We start from the raw sequence: 22,949 nt of genomic DNA on the forward strand, positions 1-22,949 counted from the left end.
CTGCAATGCAGAGGCCATTAAAGGAACTATTTTTAGGCCCCGTTTCAATCTTATTCAGCACAGGCGGTGAGATGCAAGGCCTGAAGGTGGCCAGACCAAGGGGATGCTGGCAGGGAGAGTCCCAGGCAAGTAGGTCAGAGGAAAGACAAGATCTCATTCTGTGGAGAGGAAGAAGCAACCAGAGGCTCATGCCGCTGTCCAAGGTGAGGGAGACAGAAGAGGGGGAGCTGCTCCCAGAGAAAGGGGTCCTTCTGCATTATTTGAGGAGACACACACACACACACACACACACACACACAAAAAAAAAAAAAAGGGAAGAAAGAACAGTAACTTCCAACAAGAGACTAGTCAATGTGCACCTGGGAGCTCATTAAAAATACCCTTCCTCAAGCCCACAACAGCTTTTATACCAGAGGTCCACTTATCCAAGGATAATCAGTACAGGTTTACTCACAGTGAATACACATGCATTGGGACCAAACTTCAAAGTATGTTGTGGGAGAAAAAACACATCTGATTGGAACTATCACATAAATAAAATTTACATATATTGAAAGTTGCTAAAAGTAAATCTTAAAAAGTTAACACACACACAAAACTTATTCTGGTGATCAATGTGCAATATACAAAAAACCAAGTTGTACACCTTAAACTTAGACATTGTTATGTCAATTATATCTCAATAAAGCTAAAAGAAACTTACTTCATCTTATAGCTAGTAAACGTCAGGCTATTTTTGCAACTAGGTAATAATTCTTCTGCATTTTTCCATCTTTACATCTGACTTGTTAAAATGAATGAAGAAGGAACAGGGTACTGATTTGGAGGAGTATAACTTTTCAGATGAACCCGCCAGAGAACACTCGATGCCACCCTTCATCTCGTTCGACTTTAGCAGGATTACATAGAGGCAATTTTGCAAACATTTTAGAAGGTGTTACCTCTCTCCCTAGGACTTCTCTTAATCCTTTGAGAGTCAGATCATTATTTCTGGAGGCACTCAGCCTGTCTTCATCAGGAAGATTCTCAGATGCCACCTGGCCTCCCTCTGCCAGCGCCTCACTGAATGGCAGCTCTGCATGCATCCCCAAAATCACTCATCGACTTCACCAAATCCTGCACGATTTACAATTATTCTTTGTGATGTATTTGTCTCCTCTTTGCACTGCAATGTCCGATGTTCAGAGAATGTGGCCATGAGAGGCACCGACACGACAGGCTCAGTGGAAAGAGGAGGGCAGGGGAAAGGAGCTTTGGGTTTCGTACTATGGTGATTTGGTTTCCCCTGCCACCTCCTCATAGCACGGACTCGGGATAATACATACCTACATCAAGCATGTCAAACTCCCAGCCCATTGGCCGCATGCCTCGTTTATTTGGCCGGTGTTAGCCTTTGAGTTTGACATGCTTGACCTGGATAATGAGGACTGCCCAAAGCAGAAACAAGTAGGTGGGTATGGCCACCCAGAGAAAGTCTATCCACAAATGCTCTTCCACACTGGGCTGTGGCTCCTACAGGCCCTTACAGACGGCAAAGCCACCCACTCCTCCCAAAAGAGCCACCAGACAAAAGCCACTTCGTCAGATGATACTTTAATTGGTTAAAAATATAAAACCTGTCTCTGGAGTACATCAGGAGCCACATGTGGAACAGAAGAGAAAATGGAGGCACAGCACTGAGGGTCCAGGGCAAACAACAGGCCGAGCAGGTCAGCGGTGGCTGAAGAATCCTTGAGGATGGTTATACTTAAACGGCTTCATCCTGCTGGGACCCCTGGAGAAACAGGAGAGGGGGGATCAGTTCATGCCATGCCCTCTGGGCTGACGGGAGAAATTACGGTTACCTGCACAATGCCATACAGCTGTTAGGGGGGAAAATAAACGCGTGAGAAAAGCAGGCAGCAGAACAAGGTGTGATGCCATTTTTGTAAAAATGTCTTATGCTTGCAAATGCACGAACACAGGCCCGGAAGGGCCCTCATCAACAATGGGCACTTCTGGGGACAGCGTGTGGGCACCCTCACTTTTTAATATATTTAACAACTGCCGACTTTTTTTTTCTGTGTTTAACAATGTACATGGTTTAGTTCTATAATTTTTTAAAAAAAAGGAAAAAGTTTTAAAGCCTCTTTTGCAAGGAGAGTCCCATGCAGGAGGGCGGTAAGGTTCTGAAGCCAGGGGGCGAAAAGAACCCGCACCCAGTGCCTGCTCTCAGATGAAAGAAGATTTAAAAAAGAACTCTCTGACACGCTAGCAATTCAATGTGTAAGGTTTACAGATGAAGAAACAGTCTCAGGAGTTAAACTATGTGCCCAGCATTATACGATCAGAAGGTGGCAGAGCCCAAACTCAAGACCAGGTCTCACACCAAAGCCTTGACCTCATGAAGCTTAGATGCTTCCGCTATCATCCTGGGCCCCTAGCAGAGCTTCCACATGGCTCCCCAGTCACACATGTCCGGGTGAAGGGCCTCCTTTATTCATCTGCCTATGACTGACATTCAGTGGTCACCACTAGGCAACACCCCGGATCTTAGGTAGGGGGCGAGGGGGAGAGGCCATATACCACCCAACACCAGCAGGGCACTGTGATTTGGGCAAGTCTAAGCATACGTCTGATGGAGACCCTGCAGCCTGAAGGTGCCCACCAGCCTCTGTCAAGTTTCTGTGCTGAATGTTGGGACTGGCTATGCTAAATAAAATTTGTTGCATTAAAAAAAGGTTCAGCCTCCTGGCTTGATCCTAAGGATCAGAAGGACTTGAGGCCAAGAACCTCACACCTCGCCAGCCATGGAGTTAATTGGATCTGAGTGGCCAAGGCAGCATCTTCCAATGCCCTCAGAGCTCAGCGTGGATGACATACAAAGCACTTCAGAAAGTGGGTCCTTGGGGAACCCTTAGACAACAGCCATGTGAGAGACCCCACCCCAGGAAGGTGCTGCAGCAGGCGGGGAGGGTGGGAAGAGCTGAGGTCTCACCCAGAGGCACTGGGGAGGGTGATTCCTGGAAGGCACCGACACCCAGCCACCAGCACCTCCTCCCAGCAGCCACTGGGGGTCAGAGCTGGTTATTATCAGAGAGTATCACAAAGCAGGCCAGGCGAGGTGGCAGACACAGCGGGGAGGATGCTGGGGACACAGTCCCCAGGCTGGGACTGGCTGCCTGAGAAGGGGAGGGGCAGATAAGGCACCTCCTAGACTGACAGGGACCAGGGGGCTGTGCTGATTAGAAAGAGATTCTAGCCCTTCCCCTTCCCCGACACAAACAGAAGGGACGCTTGAGCAGTATGAACCTGGGAGTGCAGGGGACAAAAGTGACAGAGAGGACCCCAAAGCGAAAACAGAAGTATCTAGAAGTGCTAGGAAAGCAGGCATTCTGGAAACTTTACATAAATGAGAGAGAATTTATCGTGAGCTAGACGGTAACATTTCCACTCCAGCCTGTAGGAAACAGACTCTGAGCTGAGCTGAACTGATTCTTCCGAGGTGAGGAGCAAAGGAGAGATCTGTCCTTGTGCTGGTCTTCCTTCACGGCTGGTTCCTGCTGGCCAGCCCCAATGCCTAAAGCTATGGTTCTCAAAGACGTGAGCGCCTTAGAGAGTACAGCAGGCCTGGGGAGGTGCGTACAGATGAAAAGGCTTATTTGGGTGATACAGAGAGTATCAAGGAAAATTCAGCCAAGTCCTCTTGGCTCATGGTTCGGTGCTGCTCACTCAGGGGGCGGCCCCCCTTCGGAGGGTGTTCGTGAAGAACATTTGGACCAGGCTGGGGAGAGCGGCTGCGGGAAGTTTCAGGAAGGAGGCAGCAAGCTCTCTCCAGGAAACTCGGCAGCAGGATTCCAAATTCCTCTGTGAACAGAGATCAGTGCACCTGGGAAGAGGCACGCCCTCTACGCCAGGCCCTGATCTCTGCTCCTGATCCCCGCGAGAGGCGGGACGGGGGTCCCTGGCACTTGGAGCCCTGCCTCACCTGAAGAGCCGCAGACACATCTTCTCCTGGGGGAACTCCTTGGGCCCCTCCACGCTGTCATCGTGGATCTCGGTCTCCAGGTAGACGTCCAGCAGCACGCACAGGCGCTGCAGCTGGTTGGTCAGGAGCTGATGGCCGGGCCGGGGCCCACACAGCTCCTTGTAGCACACGTTGACCTCGCCCTCCATGGCCTGCAGAGTGGGAAGTCGGAAAACTCAGCACGGCTTTCAGAATGCTGGGTCTGCGGCTCCGCAGAACAGCAGCTGGGCCTCTGCAGGAGCTAGTGCACACCACATCAAGCCGGACTGGATTGCCCTAAACCTCCCTCCCTCAAAACAGGGGGGTCTCCTGATTTTGACCTGTAGCTTTCCCTGCCTTGCACACCCACAGCCAAGAGGACGGAGGTGTGGAGAGAAGGAATCTCACGCTGAGATCCACGTCAGAAGGTGTTAGGGTTAAAAGCATGCTCCATAGTCTTAAGGCCACCGCGGAGTCAAGCCTTCAAGCATAATAATAATTACAGCTGCAATGATCTCATGCTCATCTCATTCCAGCAATCCTATGCTTCTGAGTTAGTTCGCATTTGCACAGAAGCCCAAGACAACCACCTTTCAGGGCAGGTATTTATATTTTCCCTAATTTGTAAATGGGGGGAGTCCTGTGGACCTCAAACTAGGTAGCTGGTTGAGATGGGCCCGGGTTCTTTCCTCCGTCACGGCAGGCAGCCTGCAGTGTGTCCTCTAAGTCCTGGCAGCCCCTGTCCTAGGAATTATGCCAGTGTCCCAGCCCTTAGCTCCCCAGAAGGGATCTTCCTGCTGCTGTTACCCCAGCAGGGCCTTACCCGAATATTGTCGTCATTGCTGTTGGTCTTCTCCCCTTTCCAGTTCAGACAGAGCTGGAAAATGGGTGGGATGGAGGAGTAGCCAGGGTTCAGCACCACAGCTGCCTGGAGTTTGGCTGGGAAGGGAAAGAGGAAAAATCAGTTGTGACCCAGATTGCCAGTCACGCACTGTCCCCATCGGACCCCTAAGGCTAGCGCTGATGTCCCATATTAACCCGAGCGCTCCAGAGCACATTCTGGCACTAAACTGGCTTTTGTGTTGGCTCTGGAATCTCCCAAGTGGAACTGCCAGGTTGTAGAACGTGATGTCTGTGACTCTGGTGCCTCTAAGGAGGCAGAGGGGTGTAGACTCCCCAGAGTTAAGTCCACACTGGATTTGCCTGATTTCTATTTGTTCCTTTGATAGAGTTTGTTTTGACGTTTATTTGCTAGCAAGTTAAAGATTTTCACATGTAAAGGCAGACTGTTTTTTCAATATTGTGCATTAGCTGTTACACCAAAGTTATCCTCTTTATTCTGTTCATTTATTTTTAGATATTTTGTTATGTAAACACTTGTTAACAGCCAACATTTTTAAAAAATATATTTTATTAATTTTTACAGAGGAAGGGAGAGGGCTAGGGAGTTAGAAACATCAATAAGAGAGAATCACTGATCAGCTGCCTCCTGCACACCCCCTACTTTATCTCATTTAATCCTCATGACAAGGCATGTCCCCTTGACCAGATAAAGTACTCACCTAACGGTGGCTGTCACATTCATTACTATTTGCTAAGTCCTGCAACAGGATTCCAGATCTTTCGCTTTCTTTGGACAATTTCCAGAAACGTCTTACTTCTCAGCATTCCCATTGCCTACAGCCACGGTTATGAGCAAAACCATTACCTGTGCCCCTTTCCACCAGTGCCATGTAGTAGAGGTTGGTGTCCCCAGCCAGTCCTGCCTCCACGATTTCTTTGGTGAAATGCAGATCCTAGAAGTCACCACGGACAAGGAATGAACGCTGGCCCCTTTAAAACCTCCTGCCCGCTTACGGTCCCCCGGACAGCAATGATGACCCGTCACTCCTCTACCTACCACGTAATCCTCATGGGCGATCGTCACCCACTTCACCAGGCGAGAGACAACCTTGGCAGGGAAGAGGTAGTGGCAGTCGCTAGTAACTGGTACAATGCCATGTTCTAAAAGAGAGCAAGACAGGTGGTGTCACAGGTAGAAACCAGGTGCCACAGCTAGGTAACCGGCATCCTCTGGAGGGCTCAGATGGCCCTGCCAGATGTCTAGTTCACCTGGCACTCGGTAGGTGCCCAGGTCAACATGTGCCGGGAATGCAGGCACCCCAACGTGACTTCCCCCAGGGCCAGACCCAGCACCAGCATTCACGGTGCTTTATCCTTAATGCAAATGGCAGCACAAGAGCCCCCAGCAGCCAAACCAATGCCAGTGTCTCTGCAGCAGGGATGGTTAATTAGATCGAGTCGCCGAGAGGGCTGTTCCGTAGCTGACCTTGATGGAGGGAAAGACCGAAACGTTCTGGGTCAGCTCCTCTAGGGGAGAAAGGCCGGAGAACTGTACCAGCGTGAATGCCTGCTGGCATTCCAATAAGCAAATGTGCCAACACAGTAAACGCTGCCCAGGACGACAGTCATCCAACCTTGACACAAGTGCAGCGATGCTGATGGGGAGAGAGGCCCGGTGGACAAGCAATGCTGTCCTGGAGGCCAGAGGGGTAGGCTCTCCCGATGGTCCTGAAACCCAGTGTCCTTCCTGACAGCCCTCTTGTATCAGAAAGACCTTAACCCTCACAATCCTGCAAGTGCCTTGTACGTAGTAAGCCCTTCCAAGTATTTCCTGAATGAATGAATGAGTGAATAGAAGTCCCGTATGGCCGCCACCATGGTTAATGGCTCAGCAGAATCACCTGGGAGCTTATGAAAAAGAGGGGTTTAGCCTTACCCTGGAGGGTGTTAGCTCAGTGGGCCTCAGAGAGGGATGAGGAGTGGATCCCTATACAGTTGTATTCAAAGAAGCTGAAGGTGGCCGAAACCGGTTTGGATAGAAAAAAAAGCTGAAGGTGGGCTCCATGAATCATGAGCCAGACTCCCACTAAATGTCTGTACAATACACACCAGTCGGACATCCACTAACATAGAGTGAGCTTCTCTTGACCAACTTCTGCCCCCAGAAGGCTCTGGGCCTCTGTGAGCCGAAACAGCCCCGATGACCCTGGGGGAGCTCAGATCTGTGCTGGGATGGCCTGCAGCTCTCTCTAGTGGCCCTGCCACAGCTCAGCAAGAGCCCGGAATCCAGCCTCTTTCATTGGTTGTCAGGATTCCAGACATCGGAATGAAGAGCTAGGCTGTTTTTGTCCCTGTGTTGAGTGAATGGCTCTCAAGCCACAGCGCCAACACCAGCTTACCCAGGGACGCGAACTGTTTGTGGAGGGCCAGGCGGGACTGCACTCTGGTCTTCAGCAGTTTCATGGTGGTCTCCATGTGGCTGGAGCTCAGCAAGTGGTCAGCAATCACCGTATGCTGTGGATGACAGCAAGAGGCACACCTGAGTGCTCCTCCCTTCCTCCAGGCACCGCCTCTCTCCTAGGCCCTGCCTGCCTTAGCAGCCGAGCTCACCCATGCCGAGGTGGCACCTCACGGGAGAGGCAGGGTTTACCTGCTGTGACAGGCCAGATGCCGAGTCCCAGCAGGAGCGACACAAGCTGCTGGGTTCTCAGGAGGCTGTGGCCAGCTCCTGAGAAAAGGAAAGCTTCTGCTAAGGTGCCAGATGCCCTGGGTTCTGCTCACACTTCATGTTTGGCCTCTTTGTACACAAGACCAGAGGCCGCAGAGCCTCCAGTTGTGCTGCACCCAGAGCAAGGACCCGAGTTACTTTGAGCTAGAGGGTTCTAGACTCGGAGAAGGCCAAGGTGCCCAAACACTTGGAGGCCTTGGACATTTTAGTGTCCTGAGTGGAGGGAGGACAGATCGTAACCTTAAGGGAAAGCATCCTGCTAGTGTGAAGCCCCCAAAAGTGTGAAGCCCCCAAAAGCCAGCAAAGCCTTTCTGGAGTCTGTATTGGTAGATGGGGGTAGAGCTCTCCAGATAAGGAGACGGGATCGGTGTACACACCTGGGGCTGCTCTTTAGGGAAGTGGAGACCACCCAGCTTCTGTACCCACAAGTAGGGGTGTCCTAAATCAAGTACGTAGTCTCTCAAAGTCAGGATGCTGCATAAAAGAACAAAACGATTTGATAAGTCCTTTCTGCAGTGGTCCCAGGATCTAGTTTTCCTCCCAATCACCCCAAACAGGCGGGTCCTGCAGGCTCAGCCATGCTTACAGCCAGGCTACTAAGCAACGCCTCTTGACGTCAGCGGTTCCCTATTGTAAATTTCATCTCTCCCATGTTCACTTTTCTCTTTTCCCCTGACAACCCAACTAATAAGCAAATCTCAATAAAGTCAGTGCACATGATGATTCTACTTACTAGTTTACCAATTTATCAAGTACTAGAGGCCTGGTGCACGAATTTGTGCACCTGTGGGATCCCTCAGCCTGGCCTGCAGGAATGGGCCGAAACTGGCTCTCTGACATCCCGAGGGGTCCCAGATTGCAAGAGAGTGCAGGCCAGGCCGAGGGACCCCACTAGTGCACAATTGGGGCCAGGTAGGGATACGGGAGGTTGGCCAGCCGGGAAGGGACCACAGGAGGGCTCCAGGGTGTGTCGGGCCCATCTTGTTCAATCCCGATCTGCTGGACCCCAGCAGTAAGCTAATCTATCAGTTGGAGCATCTGCCTCTTGGTGGTTAGTGCATGTCATAGTAACTGGTCAACCGGTCAACTGCCTGCCTCCTGGTGATCATAGCGAGTGGTTGAACAGCCTTAGCATATCATTAGCATATTATGCTTTGACTGGTTGAATAGACGCCCAGATGATCGGAGACTTAGCATATTAGATTTTTATTATATAGGATTTTAAAATGTTCTTGATCTTCAGAGAATTAAAATGTCCAACATTTTTATTATAACACGTGGTCTTATCGTGTTCGCCACCCACCCATCCATGACCTCCATTTGCCACATAAGCAGGAAAGATCATGTGTTCCCTTCTCTCAATAGAGCATTCTCTCCTGCCCTACGTCTCCCTATCCTGAGAGGCTGCTGGCCCTACCAGGTCTCCTGCATTAACTTGAGCCACAACTCAGAAGCAGAGAGGCTGAGAAAGGAGGAAATACTGCTGACTCACCCAACTTTATCAAACTGGTACTGATTGGCTGGATTTGGAGTTTTCTTTCCATGATCCCCAGGATACAAACAGCTCAGCACTGAGTCAGGAGACAGCAAGTCGCTGGAAAGGGAAAAGACTGCAGTGAGAATGCGGTCCAACACCTTGTCTTGAGGCAGACTTGGACATTTGGGGGTGGTAATACCACTTCCCACTGATGAGCAATGCCACCATTTAATGAATGTTTCCTGTGAGTCAGACGCTTTATACACCTGAGTTTATAAATTACATGGGGAAGGAGTAACCCATAAAACTGTACTGTAGTGATGCAATCACCAAAATCTAATTCTGGAGGAAAACTACTGAGAAAACAACACAATTTCTCAACAAAAGATGGCAGAGACATTCAGATGAAAAGGTGCCTGAGAGAAGCTTTACCCAATTACAACATATGGACCACATAGAGATCTTGAGTCAAACCCAAACTGTAAAAAACGAACAAAAATAACTAACTTAGTCCTAGCCAGTTTGGTTCAATGGATAGAGCGTTGGCCTGCGGACTAAAGGATTCCAGGTTCGATTCCAGTCAAGGGCATGTTTGCGGGCACATCCCCAGTAGGGAGTGTGCAGGAGGCAGCTGATCGATGTTTCTAACTCTCTATCCCTCTCCCTTCCTCTCTGTAAAAAAATCAATGATATAATTAAAAAAAAACTAACCCTGTACTTGAGCCAAGGACTCTGGACTGGGAGTCTGGAGTCCTAGACCCAGGACTTGTGTCCTGGACCTCAGTTTATCCATCTGTACAGTAAGGGGATGAGCTAGACAAAACCTGAAGGCTCATCTTCTTCAAAAACCCCGCAGGACCCTCCACAGTCCTCCTCCCACTGCCCAGGTAAGAACAATCTGGGATTGAGCTGAGCTGTGAAGTGAAAATCCCAGCACCTTGCTATAGGAAAAGAAAATCCGTCAACCTGATAATGTGCCAAATCTCATTTTCATTTTCACGCTCTTTCAACACTAACTGTAAAAGCTGTGACTCTGCCCCACCTACTCGCTCTGCAATCTGCCGCAGTCACTTCTGTCATCTGCTGTGTGGGAGGACGTCCCTAAGTCAAGGCGGTGAGTGCTTTCTAAACACCAGTGATACACCAGGACTTCAAGGCCAAGTGGACATGACGACAGAATTCAAAGTAGGCACGAACCTCTCAGAGCCAGGAGAGAGAAACTGCGAGCAGCCCAGCACCCTGGCTCTCGTCACAGCCCCCTCCCTAGCCCCCCTCTGCCATGCCTGCTCGTACCCTGCGCTGATGGGGGTGATGAGCTCCGTGGCAGTGGTCACTCTGGCCTTGACCGTCATGATGTTGAGGTTCATGAGATAGTAGAAAGTCAGGTGAAGCACACTGTCATCTGGACGGGGAGGGAGGGAGAGGAATGCATGAGTGAAACGGGAGAGCAGAGTCATTAATTTTACAGGAAGGGAAGTCAGTGAGGCTTTACGATATTTTACTATAAAACAACAACTCAATGGCAATTTAATGTTGAGGGGGAAAAAGCAGAGCGTCTACAAATTCTTTGTTACTTCTCCCCGCAAAAGGTGGATCTCCATTTCCCTCCCCTGGAGTGTGGGTTGGACTTATAGGCCCTCCTTCTGACAATACAGAATGAAAAGGGAGTGACCCAGTGGTCACCAAGTGGATCCGGGTTTACATCACCAGGAATAAGACACAATGATACCATGTACCCCTGACAACGAAGATCATTAGAGAAATAAGAAATCAGAATCTGTTCTTGGGCACAGAGGCCCCCTGGCTTGCTGGGCCTGTGCACCTACAGCTGGCTGAGCTCCCACGTGCTATGGGACCCCCAGAACAAGGAGAGCCAGACCTTTGCACTTGAGGTCCAGCATGACAGACAGCGGGTGCCTCTTCAGCATCTCCTTGCGTTTGTCATCCAACTGAACTCCCAGTGTGGGTCGCCGGCGTTTCTGGGCAGAGGGAAGAGTGGACGTGATGAGCACTGGTCCTACAAAACCTCTCCCTTCCTCTCGTCGCCCGCTGGCCAGGGCCTCAGCACTGCTGCCCAGGACCTGATGCTTCAGCTATGCCGCGGCCAGGCTCCCAGCAGCCCTTTCCTGCAAACCTTTCTTCTGCTTCTGGGAAGGATGGCATCTGCCAACTAGCAGGCCCCAGGGCAGCTGCTTGGCACACCCACAAGAGGAATCGGCTCTCACCGTGGTCTGCTCCTCCTCGGCATCCGAGTCGCTCTCGTCATCTGCAGACACAGAGAGAAGTGTGTAGAGTGGAGGGGGCTCCCCATGCTCCCTAAAGTGCCTCAATCCAGGGCGGAAAGGGGCCCAGATTCTCTGTCGTTTATAAATTTTTTTTTTAAGGATAAATTTGCTGCTTCATATTCAGTATAGAAAACATGATGACACAAGAAAACAAAGAAACAGAAATGACCTGTAATCACATCACCCATACTTTAGAGTTTTTTACATGTTTTTTAATGTTCTCCTATGTAGTGCTGGTGTTAGTAGCAATAATAGTAATAAAGAAACAATAACAGCAGCTCACATAATCTGAGTGGTTGCCATGTGCCAAGGATGATGCTAAGGGCTTTTGCATGCATAACCTTGTTTCCTTCATGTAATTCTACATGAGGTATTACTATCCTGTTTGGACAGATGACTAAACTGAACTGAGGAAGGTTAAAGAGCTTCCCGGAACCAGTGAGCTGGTGAGTGCAGGGCTGAAATCCACAGGCAGGGCTTTCCCTGTCTCCCCATGAACATAAAGTCAAGCTCCTTCTTAAACAAATCCAGTACAGCTGACTGCCAAGGGACCAGCACTGCCCCCAGGTGGTGACTCAGTGTCCCCGGAGCCGCTACAGAAGACCTGGGGGAGGATCCTGGCCAGCACAGTACCTTGGGATTCCTCGTGAGGTTTAAACAGGGCCTTGGCCTCCTCCACGCTGCCTTCGATCGCCACAGACAACGTCTTATCTGGGAGCAAGAAGAAGCTTTGTGTAATAGCCGCTGAGGGCAGGCGCTCAGCTACACAGGCAGGCCAGCTCTGGGACTGCATCTCTTCTGCCTTTGTCACAGCTCCCTACTGACTGGTGTGGGAGGACAAAAGCCCTTTCTCCAGATGAAGAGAAGCAGGTAGGACACTTAAAGTATTTTTTCTGCGTCATTTACCGAGAACAAAGAACCCAAAGTGTAGATTCCTGGACAAGTATGACCTGAGTCTGGTGGTGAGCACCTCCGGTTTCAGGCTCAGATCAAGGTGCAGAAATCCCAGCCTCGGGCCTAAGGCTGCACGGTACTCTCCTGCCAAATGCCTTGAAGGTTCTCGTGCAGAAACTTGTAACTGTCACAACCCAGAAATAATGGCTTTCACCCGACCAAGCGCTCATTCTCTGTTCCCCATCACACCAAGCACCTGCTGGCACTGTGGCATTTCACTGAGGCAGGAGGTCAGTGGGCTGAAAAGTGGACCCTGCAATCCAGTCCTAGACCTCAATCAACCTCAGTTCTATTCAAGACAAGATTTATTCAACTTAAGCTTGGCATCTCAAGAACCAGGCACCAAACCCAACGTCTTCCTGAGTGACGCCTGGGCCTGTCTTTGTACAGCCCCGTGGGTCTAGAGCTGGGAGATCAGACAGACCAGCTCCCCTCCTGCTCCATTCAAAAGAGTACACCGAGCCAAAACCGGTTTGGTTCAGTGGTAGAGTGTGGGTCAGCGGACTGAAGGGTCCCAGGTTCAATTCCGGTCAAGGGCATGTACATTGGTTGTGGGCACATCCCCGGTGGGGGTTGTGCAGGTGGCAGCTGGTTGATGTTTCTCTCTCATCGACATTTCTAGCTCTCTATCTCTTTCCCTCTCTGTAAAAAATTTAAAAAAAAAAAAAAAAAAAAAAAAAAAAAAGGAGCACACCGATGACAGCCAGCCACAGAAGCCTGAAATGATCTGTCCAATCGTACTGAGGAGGGGTGGCAAACCTCCGAGGGGCAAGCCACGGGGATAATATTCCCACGTAGCTGACCACTACTCTCTCTGACAACCCTGCATGACCCCTCACGCCTCACCCCGAATAAGCTGGTAGCCCCCATCGACCACTGGCAAACTTTTGAGTAACTTAGTCCTGAAATTGGACAGTGAAATGAGAATGGAAACAGGTTGGGATTTACATGGAAAAGAAAATTACTCACCCTGCCTAGGGGGCTGGGAGGATTTCATATGAGCTGATGATGGAAACAGGAGGATGGAAAACAGGAGGATGGAAAACAGGGAGGGAGGACAACGGGGAGGAAGAGGACCAGAAGGACCCAGAAGACAGAAAAAGAGAGATAGTGATGTGGTGGTGCCTACAGCCGGGAGGAGGCATCCCCTGGGGGGCGGGGGGGAAGAAAGCTTTAGGTGCTGGTGAAAGCGGCAGGAGAGCAAGAGGCAGGGTCTCCAAAACATCCCCAAACCCTGGAGGAGTAAAGGCTGCCTTGTAGCTTATGAGGACACAGTCCCTCGTGGGCAATTCACTTACTGACATGCAGCCTGTCTGGGGCGTGGAAAAGCCCAGGAGAACCGGCGGGACCTGTGTTCAGTCTCTGAAGCTGAGCAAGAGGTGCCAATCCGCCTGCCAAGCATGCTTTGGGCTGCCTGGGCACTGCACCCAGCAGGCGGCCAGCCAGGCTCATAGAAGATTCAAAGCCATCCATTCTGAAATGCCCATCAGTTTATTCCAGCCTCAGGCCAGCCAGTCCAAGCAGCCATGCTGGGTGGCGCACAGGGGAGGCGGCACTGGTCACCTGAGGGCATCTGAACAGGGTCTAGAGCTTTCCTCAGCCGGCAGGCTTCCGAATGACCCCAACAGCCACAGCTGTGCTCCCACGGCCCTCTCTGCACCAGGCCCCGTACTCACCGCAGGCCTGCCCGTACGCAGTGGCCTGGACAAACAGGACGTAGAGGGGAGGCGGCAGGTGTCTGGCCGTCTCGTACTGCTTGTGAGCCTGGTCGTAAGGCATGAACAGGTACTCCTGCACCGGGAGGGAAGCCTGCGGGCGTGGAGGAGGACGAGGAGCAATTAGAACTTTCTTCCGGTGCCGAAGGAAATTTCCCTAAGTCAGTACACTCACTCCACAAACCTAAATATGTGCGAAGCGTGTTTTTTAACAGGAAAAACTAAGTACCGCCCACACGCTTAGTTTCCATTTTTGTTCTGCCCCGTTATTCCATTATAAGGTGTAACTGGGCATATTTCTGTTAACAATCCTAATTCTATGCCTAGTGTGGAAGGGAGGAAATGCAGACTTGCCAAACCCCAGAAAAGGGAATTTATAATTTCTCTAGGTCCTTTTGCCAAGTTCCTTCCTATCACCCATTTACCCTGTTTCATAAAACTATTAAGGACTTAGACCAAATCTGCTTCACTAAGCAAATAGAATCAGGTCACCTATATAGACAGACAGTACAATTTACAGGTAAAGTGGGGACTTCCCATTCTAGGGTACCTAATGGCTTCCAAATATGAGTCACGTTCTTTTCACAGTATGTAGATCCACAAAAGACCTTCCCCTGATTATAATTGGAGGATCTAACACATATCCACAAAAGCACACGTAGGCACCTATAGACTTTGGGAGCCTGGTGAAGACCATGCAGGGGGTAAACTAAGGAGTTTGCAAAAGTGGGCCTGTTCGGTGTGGCTCAGTTGGCTGGGCATCAAAGGTGGCCAGTTTAATTTCTGGTCAGGGGGTGCAGGAGGCAGCTGATCAATGTTTCTCTCTCATTGATGTTTTTCTCTCTCCCTCTTCCTTCCTCTCTAAAAATCAATAAAAAACTTTTTATTTTTTTATTTATTTATTTTTTTAAAAGGTGTTTTACTGGGATAAAGCTTTGGGATAACGTTGGCTAGTGTTGCTCAGTGGTTGGAGTGTTGGTCTATACACCAAGGGTCCTGGGTTTGATTCCAGGTCAGGGCACGTACCTGGGTTAGATCCCTGGCCCCAGTCAGAAAGCATATGGGAGGCAACCAATCGATGTATCTCTTTCACAGTGATGTTTCTCTCCCTCTCTCTCCTCTTCCCCCCCTTCAACTCGCTCTAAAAACCCATGGAAAATATATCCTCAGGTGAGGATAAACAAACAAAAAGAAAGCACCCCAGAAAAATTGTGTATATGTTCCTGAATCCACCTGGCCAGCTTTTCTTCTACCCAGGACCATACTGGAATTGTTCTCTAACTCAGGGTAGGGTGACACGCCTGGCCAAACCCAGAGGGAGACGTGGTCGGGAGGGTCTCGCTGGTTCTTCAGGGGAAGCAAGGCAGAGACGGGTGGGGTGAGGGTTTGGGGGAAGGCCCTTACTTGCATGATGCTGTTCAGGCGAGGCTGGAGGCTGCTCAGGTATTCCTTCTTCACTTCAATCTCCTTCAGGATCTTCTCCTTGTTGGAGAGGGACTCTCGGTACTTCTCCGCCAACCTGGTGGGAAGGGACAGAGCACCCTAGATGCTCTCCAGAGATATCCTGACATCCCTGCTCACTGTCAGAATCCATCTGATAAAAGCAGCGGGGATGAACTAATGTTTACCTAGCACGTACTATACGTCTGGCACTTTGAAGAACTCTTTATAACAAGGTGACCAGACGTCCCGACTTTTAACCATTTTTAAAAAAAAATCCCGGGACGAGGGACAAATGGTTAAAAATCGGGACTGTCCCGCCAAAAGCAGGACGTCCGGTTACCTAATCTTAAGAGACTATTCTGCTGGTTGCACAGAGCTTTGCTGTCTGATTGTGAATCATAACAAAGTACTATCCCCGTGGCGAAAGGGCCGTGTCTGCCCAGGTTAACAAGGTCAGGAGAGAGGAAAGCCACCTTTTCCGCTGCTCCAGCTCCCAATCCAGGCGTGCAAGGGTTTGCTGGTGAGGGTCTCCCATGGTGATTTCAGCCTTACTGATGTCTGGAGGGGCCTCTTCATAAAACTCCTCCACACTGACCAGATCGATTTCTTCATGCTTTGACCTGCAGACAGAAACAGATGTCAAGCTGCCGTTCTAGGAACCCAAACTGCGGCTTAAGCAGGGCCCCCCCGTTCCTCCTCGTGTACACCCACTTAGCCCAGGTCTCCAGCTACGCAGGGACACGCCTCACTCCAGGGCCACTGGCTCTCCGCTGCATTTTGGGTTTGTCAACTCTCATCTGAGCCATCGCATGCATTCTTACACCTGGAGTGAGTTTATTTCCTCCACGTACCCCTCCCCTGGGTTCCTCCAATAATAATACTTTTTTAAACTGTACAAAGTCAAAACCAGGAAGGTGGCAATGGTACGATGCTATTAATTCAGATACAGACCTGACATTAGTATTTAAGTATTACTGTCATGAATTTGTGGAGCAGATAGAGTCCTCAAAAATTATCATCAGCCAAAACCGGTTTGGCTCAATGGATACAGCATCAGCCTGCAGACTGAAAGGTCCCAGGTTCGATTCCGGTCAAGGGCATGTACCTTGGTTGCGGGCACATTCACAGTAGGGGATGTGCAAGAGGCAGCTGATCGATGATTCTCTCTCATCGATGTTTCTAACTCTCTATCCCTCTCTGTAAAAAATCAATAAAATATATATATTTTAAAAAGAATGGATTTACTTGAGTTGTAATCATTACTGGCTATGATTAAAGATATTTAAAAAAAAAATCATCATCATTAGTAAAAATACACTAGACCCAATGTCTAATGTGCCCACTCACCCCAAGTTTATCACAAATAACACCTTCAGTTGGTAAAGATGGGTCTGACAAGCAAGAACATGCACCCTTCTCTTCTCCTCCTTCCTCCCTTCTCATCTCTCATGGTGGGTTTGCCAAGAGGTGTTATTAAATTTTAAAAAGAACACTGCCAAACTCTCATTTGTTCACACGAAGGCAGCTAAACAGCAAGAAATTCTGGTTCCAATTAATCTGCAAAAATGAACTGCTGGACCTTTAGTGGCAAAAACCGGGCCAAAAGGTTAAAAGGACATGCCGGGAGGTGAGCTGCTCAGAAATCAAACCGCTAATGGATGCAAAGGCCCCGACTAGGAGAGACAACGGCTCTGACCAGGTGCAGTGCTCAAAACTCAAAACGGTCAGGCAGGCTCTGGAGTTTTTTTGTGCAGCTGAATCAACTGCCTCCCATCTTCCCACTCAAAGTCATCTGTTCACCCTTCTCCCAGGTCCTACGGTCTCCACAATCACCTGATTTCTTTTTAAAGAGACTAGCCCACACAGAGCTGTGCAGGAAAACGCAGTTACCACAGACCATCTTGCCGAAGCCCTGTTCTCCAAAACTCACTTGAACTCCAGACATTTGGTGATCTCCTTCTGCAGGTGCATCACCTCATACAGCAGGTTCTGGAGCTGCAGGTGATAGGCGTCGACTTTCTGCTTGGCCTGAAAGGAGGTCAAGGTTAGAGGTGAGTGGGGTAAGTCGGGGCGGGGTGGGGCAAAGTGGCAGCAAACTCAGAAAAAGGGGTACAGGGCATTGAGAAGGGGATGGGAAGGAGGGAGGAAAAGGAGGGTTCAACTTCTCAACTCCTACCTCATGGGTCTGATCTCGTCCTTTCTTCAACCTGATGTGGGCTAATCGGTTAAGCTTCTTCAGAGTCATGAAATGAACACAGCTCAGGATCCTTCTGTCTTCAATCTCAACTGCCTGCGGGCAAAGAAAAACTGGTAAACACCGCAAGAATGGGCACTGGCTCGCTTCCTTCAGCTCCAAAATAAGGCCCTGGGAGGAGGCAGAGCCATGAGAAGAGTCAGAGAGAAAGGAAAGAACTGACTGCACAAGGGAAGGGCTTAAGGTTTTCAGGGAAAACGCAATTTCTGCTTGGATCAAAGTTAACAGGAACCGAATATGGAGCAAGTGCAGCCAAAACATCTGGCCTTCCACATCGCATACAGAGATCCAAAGTCTTGCCATACAATTTTATCTCTATAAATAGCGTTACAGAATAATTTAAATGAAAATAGCAGAATTATAGCTGTAGAATTTGACTTTAAGAGGTCAGATATAATAACTTTAACAATATTGGCCAGTGTAAGCACATGAGATTCCTGGCAAAATATGGGTTGTTTTGTTTTGAACTTATTCATCTCGTTTGTGGTCACACTGTTTAGTTTCTCTGCCCAAAAGCCTGGTTTATTCATTTAATATTAATAATTTTATTTTTGGTCTCTCCGATTTCCTTGTACATATCCACCCTTATAACAGGAAGGGTATTTACATGTCATTTCTCCACACGGAGCAGAATTCTTAGCACTTAACACACATTACTTGGATAAATTATCAAATTATAGTTATGGAGAAAATTCATTATCCCGTCCTTTCATCACCATCATTTGTGAGCGGGTGGTGATGAGAAGTTCCAATAAATTAACAGGCAGGTCCCTAGAGTGCCCAGGCCCCAACAACCCATTCAGGCTAGGACAGGAGGCCAAGGTCAGGATGGGCTCTCGCTGGTAAGGGTGACACAGGTGCATCCTGCAGACCCACCAGGTTCCTATCTGCCTCTTCCGCTCCTTACCGCATCCTTGCCTCCCCTGCTCTTCAGGTCCTGAATCTCGGCCATGAGTCTCTGCAGCTCCTGGCACGTGTACTTGTACAGCTCGTAGTCTCTCCCGGGGTCCCGCAGGTCTACCTCAGCCTCCTCACTGTAGTACTTGCCTTCCTGTGGAGGCACGGAGACAGGCCTTGAGCAGCGAGCAAAAGTCTCCCCGTCAGGACCAGGGACACGGGCTGAGATCAATAACAAAGGAACCCCAAAGCCGGTCTCTAAAGGATCTGGTCCTCAAATCAAATATTTATTTATTTTTAATATTTATTTATTTATTTTGTGTGGGGTTTTTGTTTTTTTTTTAATTAAATTATTTTCTGTGTACAGATCTTACTGTTTTTCTTCTTTTCAAAATGGAAAATAGCCGAAACCGGTTTGGCTCAGTGGATAGAGCGTCGGTCTGTGGACTAAAAGGTCCCAGGTTCGATTCTGGTCAAGGGCATGTACATGGTTGTGGGCACAACCCTGGTAGGGGGTGTGCAGGAGGCAGCTGGTCGATGTTCCTCTCTCATTGATATTTCTAGCTCTCTATCCTTCTCCCTTCCTCTCTGTTAAAAAAAATCAATAAAATATATTAAACAAAAAACAAAAAAATAAAATGGGAAATAATTCCTCTCTTCTGATTATAAAGTAATGCATGCTTAGTGACAGATCCAGAACACAGTGCGGAGTACCGAAAACAAAATGAAAAAAAATGGGGGGTGGCGGTAAGAGATCAACCAAAGGACTTGCATGCATGTATATAAGCACAACCAGTGGTCACACAAGTAGGGGGGCGAGGGCATGTGCTGGGGGGTGGGAGAGGCCGGGGAGAGATCAATGAGAGAAAAAGGAGACACACGTAATATTTTCAAAAATAAAGAATTAAAAAACAAACAAACAATAAAGGCTCCTTGGTTCTTGGGATGCTGCAGCTACAACTGATGGGGATGCTCCGGCTTTGCAGAGCCAAGTGCATTCTGGGCCCCTTATTAAACAGAGGCCACCCGGAAGGTTGTCCCTGTGACCCGCAGCTGCAAACCCACAGCCAGTGCCTGGCAACAAGCTGCAACTTCTCAGCAGCCCGGCAGCCTGGCGAAGCTGACCTGCTCGGGGTCAGACCGGTTCCGCTTCCCTTCCGCTGGAGCCCCATCACTTCGGATCACTTTGGGCTTCCGTTTCTTGCTCGACTCTGATGACATGGTCGTGTGGTGAGGTCAGGAAGAAGCGGTGGAGACCTGTGAAGAGGAGAGAGCGTTTGAGATTTCCCTGTGGTCAGAAAACTTAAGTCTAACGAGCAGCTGTGGTCGTTTACACCCTCGGTAACTCAAGAGAAGAAGCAACCGTTAAGCCCTGGTGGGGTAACTCTGTTGGTGGAGCGTCATCCCGAACACCAAAAGGCTGTGGGTTCGATTCCTGGTCAACGCACATATGTAGGTTGTGGGCTCGGTCCCTAGTCAGTGTGTGTATGGGAGGCAACGGATGAATGTTTCTCTCCCTCTTTCCCTCTCTCTCCCTTCCTCTCTCTAAGCATATTCCCGGTGAGGATTTAAAAGAAAAAAAGACAACCCTCCAAAGCTGCAATTAAATCCTCTGTAAAAGGGGGGCGAGGGGTCACCCCTCAGCCTGTCCAACATGAACTCATCTTCCTCCCGGCCGCCTCCGCTAAGGCACCACCACCACATCACTGACCGCATTCCACAGCCGGCCGATGGCACCTCCCTGATACTGCCGCCCCATCACTGGGAGCGAGTCTGATCTAAAGTGCTTTATGGGTAATGTTCTCATTTGCTCTTTATACACACCTTCCGGATAAGAACAAGCACCATTTTATAGATGAGAACTCGGAGGAGGAGACATTGGGGAATGACCTGCCCCAGCTGACACTTAACCACATTATTGTGCCTCCTCCACTTGCACCATCTCATCTGGGGATGCTAACATTTAAGAGAGCAGAGCCTAGCCCTGGCCAGTGTGGCTCAATGGATAGAGTGTCAACCTGCGGACTGAAGGGTCCCGGGTTCCATTCCGGGTGAGGGCACAGGCCCAGGTTGCAGGCTGGATCCCCGGTGTAGGGGGAGGGAGGTGGTGCAGGAGGCAGCCGATCAGTGATTCCCTCTCATCATTGATGTTTCTCTCTCTCTCCCTTCCTCTCTGAAATCAATAAAAATATATTTAAAAAAAGAGCAGAGCCTACATTTCATAGAGCTCCCAGATCACGCAGCAGCCTCCCTCAGCTCTCTCTCCTGTCACCACAGCCCCGAGGTGGTCAGCACCCCCTCCCGTACCCCAACAAATCAGTCACCAACCATCATCCATGGAGTCAGGGAAGCCCTGAGCTGGAGTCTGAGTCCCGGGACAAGTCACTGCCCTGTTCTCTGGGCCTGTGTCCCCCTCACAGAACCAACGAGAAAAAGGTCCCTACCTCAGGGGTGGCTGTGGCCGTGAACACGGGAATGCCCTCCTCGGGGGGAGGCGATGCAGACGACGGGGAGCGGGGCCTCGGGTGGTACATGTGTGATCTTCAAGGATGGTGGACACCCGAGGAGGAAGCGCCTCCCTCTCCCATTCCTGTTAGAAATGGCTGATTGCTTCAAGGAGCGTCTTATTTCCCTCCTTTAACATCGACGAACCCCGACGTTCCTTGGTGAACAAAGGGACTCTATCTCAGAGCCTGAGACAAGGAGATCTGGCCGGACTCATGAACAAGGACCTGCCTTCCCTTTAAACATATTATTTTCTTTAGCAAAGCCTTCTGCATATGACAAGTGAACGGAGTTTTACATTTATGACATAGACGACAACTTTTCAAGTAAATTTAGATTTTAAAATTGGCTCGATGAAGCCCTGGCCGGGTGGCTCAGTTGGGTGGAGCGTCCTCCCCTGCACCCAAGGATTACGGGTTCGATTCCCGGTCAGGACGCATATCCAGGTTGCGGTTTGGTCGGGGTGCCTATGGGAGGCAATCCATCCATGTTTCCTTCTCACGTCGATGTCTCTCTCTCTCTCTCTAAAAATCAATACAACGTGTTTTTTAAGCGACTCCATTAAGAACCTTTCCTAAGCAGTCCACCATGGTAACTGATTTTGGCCAAACCCACCAAGCCGAGAGCCCCAACGGGAAGACCCGGAAGGCTTCAGGGTGAGCATCCACGACTTGGACCCAGACCAGCGTGTCTTTCCCACGCGAGCGCTCAATAAATGGGCGCTGTTTTCTCCGCCACCTGCGTCCTCGTCGTCTCAGGGCTGCAAAGTGGGGCCTGGGATGCCGCAGGCGGCCTTTTCCACGAGAGGACACGGAGCGCGCAGCGGCCCTGAGGACGGAGAACCCGGGCCGGACTCCAGCCCGAGGATGGCCCCCGGGCGGCCCGCCCCTCGGTCCCCGAGCCCCGGCCTCGCCCTGCCGCCCTCCCGGGGGCCCGACCCCTCCTCACCGCCCCGCGCCCCGAACCGGCCCCGGCGTTCCACTCACCTCGGGCGGCAGGCCGTGGGAACTGCAGCCCGCGGACCATAGAGAAGCGGAAGGTGGGAGTGAGCGGCCGGAAGAGCGACACGGAGGCCGGAAGTGAGGCACGGAGGCCGGAAACGGATGGTGGAGGCCGGAAGCGAGGCGTGGAAGCCAAGCTTGGGAAGGAGTGAGCGACCGGAAGTGAGGCACGGAGGCCGGAAGCGAAGCTCAAAAGCCCGCGATGGCCGCTGGCGCACCGTGCTGGCTGTTGTTTGGTGACTTGGGCGTCAGGGGCTGAGGCAACTGGGTTGCCAAGGAGGATCCCCACTGCCGTCACCTCACGCTGTCCTCCCAAACCAGGAAACTGGAGCTGCGAGGGCCAAGACTCAAGGTGTTTTACTCACGCTTTTCCCCAGCGCCTTCCTGCAACCGGTAGGCTCTCTGCCAAGTGTTTGTTGAATGAATAGGTCTTTTGCCCAAGATAACACAAGAGTCGGGTAGTGTAAAGCCTTGGCCGGGTAGCTCAACTGGTTAGAGCAATACAAGAATCCACCAATGAATGCATCAACAAGTCCGTGTTTCTAAAATCAATAAATTACAAATGTTTTTAAAGTGTGGCAGTGTGAAGATTTTGGACCCCTGTGAATTTGCCTCCATAACCTGGGTTCTTAACCATCATATTCATCCTAACATCTCACACTATTGAGGGGAGCCACCAGGGAGGGCAGTAACCCCATCTTACACGTGTTTTCCCCACAAGTGCATCAGCAGTTTCCTATTTTAGGCCAGATTTGCCCAGGCAGTTGTAGTCTTAATGCATGGTTTCACAGCTCCCAGGGTTTTCTACCCCTGGTAGGAATTGCACGGGCAGGTTCAGGACTTTGGTATAAAACCTTACCTG

At 50.2% G+C, this 22,949-nt stretch overlaps 1 protein-coding gene across 4 annotated transcripts; it reads right to left on the minus strand.

Annotated features, from left to right (window-relative positions):
* Positions 1-1,580: 1,580 nt before the first annotated feature.
* On the minus strand, positions 1,581-22,182 carry THOC5 (THO complex 5). 4 transcript variants are annotated; one of them, XM_045585686.1, is made up of 22 exons: positions 22,073-22,182; positions 21,026-21,243; positions 19,707-19,838; positions 18,592-18,735; positions 17,607-17,720; positions 17,361-17,458; positions 15,904-16,050; positions 15,392-15,506; positions 13,949-14,081; positions 13,242-13,274; positions 11,952-12,029; positions 11,259-11,299; positions 10,913-11,012; positions 10,327-10,435; positions 9,049-9,150; positions 7,934-8,030; positions 7,228-7,342; positions 5,886-5,989; positions 5,694-5,781; positions 4,809-4,924; positions 3,968-4,158; positions 1,581-1,774 (listed from the first exon to the last, which is right to left on the minus strand). In XM_045585686.1, the coding sequence occupies exons 3-22, from the start codon at positions 19,800-19,802 to the stop codon at positions 1,711-1,713; spliced, it is 2,085 nt and encodes a 694-aa protein (XP_045441642.1). In that variant the 5' UTR covers positions 19,803-19,838; positions 21,026-21,243; positions 22,073-22,182; the 3' UTR covers positions 1,581-1,710. The 4 variants fall into 4 exon arrangements, with proteins under 4 accessions (XP_045441642.1, XP_036305367.1, XP_036305370.1 ...); XM_036449474.2 differs by having other exon boundaries at positions 21,026-21,289; positions 22,073-22,158; XM_036449477.2 differs by lacking the exon at positions 13,242-13,274 and having other exon boundaries at positions 21,026-21,289; positions 22,073-22,151.
* Positions 22,183-22,949: the final 767 nt, after the last annotated feature.

Source organism: Pipistrellus kuhlii, unplaced genomic scaffold, assembly GCF_014108245.1.
Source record: "Pipistrellus kuhlii isolate mPipKuh1 unplaced genomic scaffold, mPipKuh1.p scaffold_m20_p_20, whole genome shotgun sequence".
NCBI lineage: Eukaryota > Metazoa > Chordata > Mammalia > Chiroptera > Vespertilionidae > Pipistrellus > Pipistrellus kuhlii.